Source organism: Vigna angularis, chromosome 10 (genome assembly GCF_016808095.1).
Source record: "Vigna angularis cultivar LongXiaoDou No.4 chromosome 10, ASM1680809v1, whole genome shotgun sequence".
NCBI lineage: Eukaryota > Viridiplantae > Streptophyta > Magnoliopsida > Fabales > Fabaceae > Vigna > Vigna angularis.
In genome coordinates, this window is record NC_068979.1 from 28,958,042 (window position 1) to 28,965,849 (window position 7,808).

Sequence of the window (7,808 nt, forward strand, 5' to 3'; positions counted from 1 at the left end):
AGTCATTTATATGTTATAAATTGATCTTATCTCTAATTAATGTGATATTTCTAATATTTTGAAATGTAAATATAATAAAGATGTTAAAGTTTAATGATATTTAACATGTTTGAAAGTAAGCAAAATAAAAATAAAAATAGTTAAAAAAAAAAATCAGCATAATTCGTTATATATCTTAAAAATCAAGGACATTTTATTTAAAGTTTTTGTTATGTTGTTCAATTCCCTCTATTGTGATTTGTTTTGTGTTCTTTCTTTACACTTTTGATTCTCTTATTCTTAATAACACAAATATAATAAAATGTTTATATGTAACAAAATGTCTTCACTCCCTATTAGTGATAAAATCATTTTTATAAATGTGAATATAGTGATAATTTGCTTAAACTCAAGTGTTTATACTACTTTTAAAATATTTCTTTGATTGGTACTAACAATTTTCTTAAAATCCATGATAAGTAGTTTTGTCTCTACTTGAAATTGCATAGTCGTGGTTATCATTCTACCCACAGAAAATAAAGCAAGAAGAGAAAAGTTAAGATATGGAGAACCTATTGAACAAAGAAAAGAAAGACTTTGTCTTGTAAATTTACTTTGGTCCTCGTAAGAATATCACTAAACCAATCAACTTTGAAATTTTATATTTTACTCATTATACAATTCTATTATTATTTTTATTGATCATATTATATTTAGACACAGGTATAGTGTAGTTCATATCTCAGATATAGCACAAACTACGACTATATTGGTCGAAACTTTTGGACCAACAACATCCTATATAGTATCTTATGTCACACAATCATTTGGACAAACTTCTCTTAATCATTACTTGATGAAACCATGTCGAAAACATCTATAATCATTAGGTAGGAACTTGATCCATGACCCAGCTTAGAATATATAAAAAAAAATTGCATTATCAAAATTATGCCTAGCACATTATTTTAAGAAAAGAGAAAAAATATTAAAATACCAACAAAAGAGAACGTTAGTCCAATGGAATACGAAAAGCTGTGATAGGAAAAAAATCGTAATTTCAGAATAATCATATTGTAAAATTTTAAAGGGAAGAAAAAGAAACAATTACGTTTTACCCTCTTTTGTTGTTGGGGTCATACCCATCTTCTCAAATACAGAAAAGCTTTTTTATTGCACTATGTATCATGATTTTTGACTTGCTTTTGTACTTGTTGCCACTACATAGTCCAAGAATCTTTTTGACTGAAACCTCATTAATGTTCATTTCCTCTTCATATTGATCGTCTATTAATTATTAAAATAATAAAATAACTTTATGCATGAAAAAGCTTAGTAGCAAATGTTGGATGATTGAAAAATTCTTTGACAATACTCAAACTTTGGCTTTGCACAAAACTGTCGAGTAGCTTTTTATAGATATCAACACTTTGGCCTACTACACATTTGTCTGATCAAAATTTACGAATTTAAATGGATGTACATAAAACACTTTGTCTCCTTTCTTTTTTTCTCTCTTTATATGCACATATATTAATAATACCACGATTTATTTAAAAGTACGGTAGTTGAAAAAGACAATGTCAAATAAAAAGACATTTTTAGGATATTTTCTAAAGCTTTATGTCCTATTATAGTTATACAAGCACTCACTGTAAAAACAATGATGTTTTTTCATATCTTTGTATGAGAAATCACCTATTATAAAAAGGTCAACTCTTTCTAAGTAACAGTCATCTCTCAAAGAAAACTATATAAAGAAAACTCACAGAAGAGAATATAAGAACTTTTGCTCTCATTATATCTAAGTTTATTTTGTGAAATCCAAAATAAAATTATAGATTTAGAAGTGTATTCCAAATTGAAATATATAATGAAATTCAATTTAAAGAACATATAAAGGAAGTTAAACTATATCGTAACTCATGGGATTGTTAGATACCTTTATGTTAAGAAGGTAAGGTTTTACACCCACTTATATATTGTGAATTAGTCTTTTCTTTAGTTAATGTGAGACTTCATATACACCCTCGGCTCTAACTCACGACTCGGATACCATGTTAAAAAATGTATTTCAAAACTAACTCAACTCTAAAAAACCTGCTTGTAATGCAATATTTACACCCAGTTATATATTGTCAATTGATTTATCTCTAACTGATTTGAGACTTCCAACGCTTCTTAAAAAAATTATGACAACAACATTGAAAAGACAATGATGGAGTTAGAATGTCAATGGTGGCATTGGAGGAGTGACCATGGCACTAAAGCTAGTGCAACCTTAAAGAAGACGTTAGAAAAGAAACAAAGATGGGAGGGTATGACATTTGGTTAAGATTAAATCAAATTAGATTAACTTTGTATATTTAACAAACTGATATTTTATTCTTTTATAATAGTCCATGGAGATGAACAAATAAAATAGCGGGTACAGAGAGAAATTATTGTATATGAGATGGGCCTTACATTACAACCCAAATGAAAAGGAGGACTAAGAGTGTAGCAACCTAAAGCTTTTAGGTCTAGGCTTCTTACTCTTTGCACCTCTAGATTTTCGGATTGGGCATGATCCATCCAAGATTTAGGTTCAATCTATGGTGGGACAAATTAATTCACTAACTCCAAATAAAAAAATATTTATTATAAAAATAATATGAAAACGAAAATTTAATTATTTAATTTATTATGTATTATATATTAAAAAATATAGAGCTAATAGAAGAAAATAATTTTAAAATTTGTTAAACTTTTAATTTATTTAGAAGAAAGACGAGTTAACTCACATTTTCACATTTTTTTTTTGTTAATTATTTCTTCCTGCACCCACGTAATTATTCATGATTCATTCACCATTTAAAAATTATCCCAATATAAAGTTAAAGTACTAATTGTTCAGCTCCTTCATTTTCTCCTATCACATAAAATTGTTCCTTTTTCTTGCCTAAAAAATTCCAATGAAGAAAGATTTGCTTTTGTTCTAGTTTTATAGAGAGCTTTGGAATAAAACAAAACAAAGAAAAGTTGTGTAGCAGAAGTTGGGGCATTTAGTTTCGATCAAAATTAGAAAGTTATTTTGTATGCCAATGTGTCATTTTCAGAGAATAAATTTCGACAAAGTTATTGAATGAATTTGGATAAATTTCAATGGATTTTGAGATGATATTTGTATTATTTTTTAAAAAAATTTGGAGATAAATGTAAAGAAATTTTAAAATGAAATTATTAACTGATTTGACTGATATGATACACTAAAAAATAGTTTTAAAAGATAAAAAATAAAAAATACAATTTTTTTATTTTTAAAACTAATATAATATAATTTTTAGATTGGTTATATTTAATTTAAAAGAAATGTTTATAATATCATACGTTATTAAAAATGATGATAAATATGGGCTATAATTATATAAATTAATTCATTTATATTAACTAATAATAAATATTTAAATTTGTTACAATTTAAATTACATTGAAAACTACATTAAAAATTAGAGAGTTTACTAAATTCTAATTGCATCATTTAAGAATCTAAATGCATATCTTGAAGCTTGAATAGAATTAGCACTTCACCTAATGGCAACAATATGAAAACAAACATGTAAATCAATATTGTTTCCCTGAATCCTTGATCTGCTGTGAAGCCTCTCTAATCAATGATGAAGCACCTTCTTCAAAGCTAGATATGCCACAACTCTATATCCAATCAACATTATAGTCAAAACAACCACATCTTTCCACAAATTACCAAGTCCTAAACACTTTATGGCCGGAAAATCTCTAATCTTACAATGTAACCCTGGTCCACACTCATAAACCTCATTTACTGAGTATTGTACTCCTGCAAGAAGCTTATAGCAGTAGTGACTAAAAGAGATGTACTTCAACCAAGATATAAAGAATGGAATTTGTTGAATGTAGTAACCCCCAGCTAAGAGAAACACTAACATAGTCACTGAGGCTAAGGTTGTGGCTTGTTTGGCATCCATTAGAATGGCCCCAAGTGCAAGGCCTATTCCTTGAGATACTAGCACATTGAAAAGCATGATCAAGAGAGTAAACACAAATGTAACTAAGGAAGGCTTTAAACCTCCCATCCAATAAGATATTGTCACAAAGATAGTAGGAAGCACAAGCTCCATTGGTAAGTCCCCAACTGTTCTAGCAACATAATAGGAGGATAAATGGTACATGCCAGATGATCTTTCTTTTATCAACATTGGTCGATCAAGAGGAAAAGCAAAGATGGCATTGAAGAGAGGGAAGAAACCCCAGAAAATGGAAAAGAAGAATAGCAAACCTACCTGTTTCAAGGATATAAACATTGTCATGAGTATTACAATGCGTGTTATAGTTTAATTATTGATTACTATGTTACTAATTTGTACATTAGTTTTAGAGGATGAGTTAAGTTAATTAAAACTAAATTGTTGATTTAATTGATCCAATTTAATATTAATTTATTTTTTAATTCTTACAAAAATTAAAGAAACGAATAATTGAAAAGAGGTTCAAGAGACAAGATACCTGATCTTGTATATCTGAGGGATTAGAATTCCACCATAGAAGTCCTGAGAGAATTGAGACAGACAAGACTTGAAAAATTCTAAGGCGAGAGTAAGATTCATGTCTCCTCTCTTTCAAACCTCTCTTGAGCAGAACCATGGATTGTTCCCACCAGCTAGTGGTCCATTGGTTCTCAGGACCTACCAAACATCCATTTAAAGGTTAATACATATTTTTCGTAAAAGAAATAATGTAACAAACATCACTTACTTAATGTTCTTGAAGCAAAACATACTAGTTCTCTCTGATTTTGTTGAATCTCTTGTTTTAGAAGAGGATATGCATTCTTCTTATACGATGAAACTAGAAATTGTTTGATTGAAGCTTGATCCTCATGATGATCTAAATGTTCATCTTCTTTGACATCAACAACTATACCTACAGAGTACAATAATTAAAGAATTAAAAAATCATTGAATGTCTCTAGGTTCAATACATGTCATGTTGACTTGTTTTTTGTCATCATGAACAAACTATAACGAAAATCATGATTGAAGATGCTTCCAATATCATAAATATCTTGTTTAAATTGTATGGAATTGAGCTAAATTAATTATTCATCTAAATCCGTTGTTAGGATCAAGTAAAGTTTTAGCTTCACACTAACATAGTGCTTAAATGATCAGCAATGATAAACCTTTAAAATGCATGCACAATATAATAGACAGGAAATTAGTCTACCAAAGGAGGTTTACTTTTTGAAAGAAAAATAATAATAAAAGTATTCGAAAAGGCATAAGGAGTAAACAATGTACATGAATTCTAAAAAATAAAAGTCATTAAACGGCACCCTAGTTCAATAAAATCTAAATTTAGATCATTCATGAGCACGAGTCTCTCTCCAAGAGTTCTATAGAATAAATTTATAAAATGTATCGTTTTCCTAAATGATAAAGACAAACAATAAACACAGACTAGAAAGAAAAAAAAAACTTAGACTAGAAAAATAAAATAAAATAACTTAAAGCAAATAATATGTAACTTATGATCGAAAAGAAGGAAATAAAGAAGAATACTAAATAAAATTATTTAGTATAAAATATAAATATAAAAATATATTAATGATTTATATTAAAATAAAAAAACAATATAATTAAAATATTAATATATTAAATTGTCAGATGATAGTAATTTTTTAAAAAGTGTCAATATATCATCTTCATTGTGAAAATGCAAACTATATACTTTCATGTGAGTATCATCATGGTGTGCATAACGTAGTGGGTCAATTGTACCATTCAGAAATCAACATGCACAAAACAAAATTCTAAACTTCCTCCCATGTCGTTTTATCAACATCAAACATTTGGGTCAAATCACTTACCATTAGCAAGGTCAAGCAGAAAATCAGCCGGGTTGATGAAATTGAAAGTGGGCACAAACCCGATGGACTCAAAATAATTCATGGCCCGACATGCTTGCCCGGTGAAAAGCGGGTACCCGTCCGACAACAACAACACCTTGTCAAACATCCAAAACAACCTGCTCGAAGGTTGGTGAATGGTGGTCACCACCGTTCGACCGCTTCGAGCAAGACTATGAAGCATTGCCACGATGCGTTGGGCGGTGGTGGAGTCCAACCCGGATGTTGGCTCATCGAGCAACAACAAACTCGGGTTTACCAACATCTCTTGTCCTATGTTGACCCGCTTTCGCTCCCCGCCGGAAATCCCCCGGAAAACGGCTGCGCCACCACCAACGAGGTTGTTTCGGCACCGGGACAACCCTAGCTCCTGGATGATCATCTCAGCTTGGTCCATTTTCTCTTCCCTTGTCAAACTTCTCGGAAGCTTCAACATGGCAGCATAAGTTAGAGTCTCAATCACAGTGAGGTGAGGATACAACACATCTTCTTGGGACACAAAACCTATGTTGCGCCTCATGGAGCTTGAGAAAGGGTGGTTGTTATACGTTACGGCACCGGATAGTTTTCCGGTGAGCCGGCCGGCGAGGGCAGTGAGTAAAGTGGTCTTGCCACTACCTGATGGACCCAACATTGCCATCACCTCCCCTGGCCCCACCATACCAGTGACACCATTCAACACTGTCCTTTTGTGTTTTTGTTTTGGAGAAGATACGCAACCATTCTTGTCCCTTTCAAAAGTTATGCTGTAAGTAACATCCTCAAACTACATGCAGAAATATTACAACGTTAGATAAACTTAATCACCCTGTTAATTAACTCACCAACTAAGCAAAACACGCTATTAATTAATTACATGCTATAATTCAATCATTTCAAGGGTTTAACATTCGTACATTCACAATGTAAAAAAAGAAGTTACACTCTCAACCAACAAAATATTCAGCTAAGTATGTCTATGACACTACTTCTAAAAGTCAACAAACTTATCTTCCATAACCATCTATGACTATTTGTGTAAGATGAAAACATACAACCTATTCGTATTTTTCCTTAAATATATTGTTATTACTCATATTTTGAAAAATAAAGTAGTTAATTTTTTAGAAACAAATTGTTCCTGTGTCTTCTTATGTAAGTTATTTTAAAGGAATATTTTCATCATTTTGGCAGCTTGAGCCGAAAAGAAGGTATTTTTAGATTTTATTTTCAACTTTGTGCTAAATAATTGATGAGAAGGAAAGGTATAATGAATAAAGAAAACGATAAATACTTTGAGGGTAACTGGGGGAAGGGATTGACGAAGAACAGAAAATCTGGGCGGTGAAATATTTGGTTGTGGGTGTTGGGGAGAATTATTGGTGTTGCGAATGTGATTGGCGGCGGACGACGGTGGTTCGGCGTGGACGGAGCTGTTCTCCGGGCGGTTGGGGATTGCTGGATTGTCAGGTGTAACAGCGTTTTCTTGCTGATGGGGCATCATCGGAGATTAATTTGATGGTGTGGTTGAAACTTAAGAGGAAAATTTGAGATTTTGATGTGTTTTGTGAAGAAAGTGAAGGTGGAGAAGAAGAGACACGAGAGAAAGTGCAGAGTTACAAAGTGAGGAAGGCACAAAGGAGTGAAGGAAGGAAGACAATATATAGGGTGAAGAAAAGAGAGTTCTTATTTCTATTTATTTAAAAAACTATATAAAAAATCATTATAAGGAATGTTAGTGTTAGATAAAAAGTTTCCTATTTTTATACTTTTGTAAATACTTTTTCTCTTTTAGAAATTTAAGGATTGGAAACTTGTTTTATTTTGTGATGATTATACTGGTGTGGAGGAACACTAAATCTACTGATGATTAGTCTTTATTACAAATAAAACTTTTAGTAATTTTTTTTTCTAACTATTTTTT

At 30.9% G+C, this 7,808-nt stretch overlaps 1 protein-coding gene across 1 annotated transcript; it reads right to left on the reverse strand.

The window, feature by feature from the left end:
- Window positions 1–3,468: 3,468 nt before the first annotated feature.
- On the reverse strand, window positions 3,469–7,502 carry LOC108335461 (ABC transporter G family member 21). Its single transcript, XM_017571482.2, has 5 exons — window positions 7,179–7,502; window positions 5,867–6,671; window positions 4,753–4,920; window positions 4,504–4,682; window positions 3,469–4,280 (listed from the first exon to the last, which is right to left on the reverse strand). The coding sequence occupies exons 1-5, from the start codon at window positions 7,386–7,388 to the stop codon at window positions 3,630–3,632; spliced, it is 2,013 nt and encodes a 670-aa protein (XP_017426971.1). The 5' UTR covers window positions 7,389–7,502; the 3' UTR covers window positions 3,469–3,629.
- Between the last annotated feature and the right edge of the window lie 306 nt (window positions 7,503–7,808).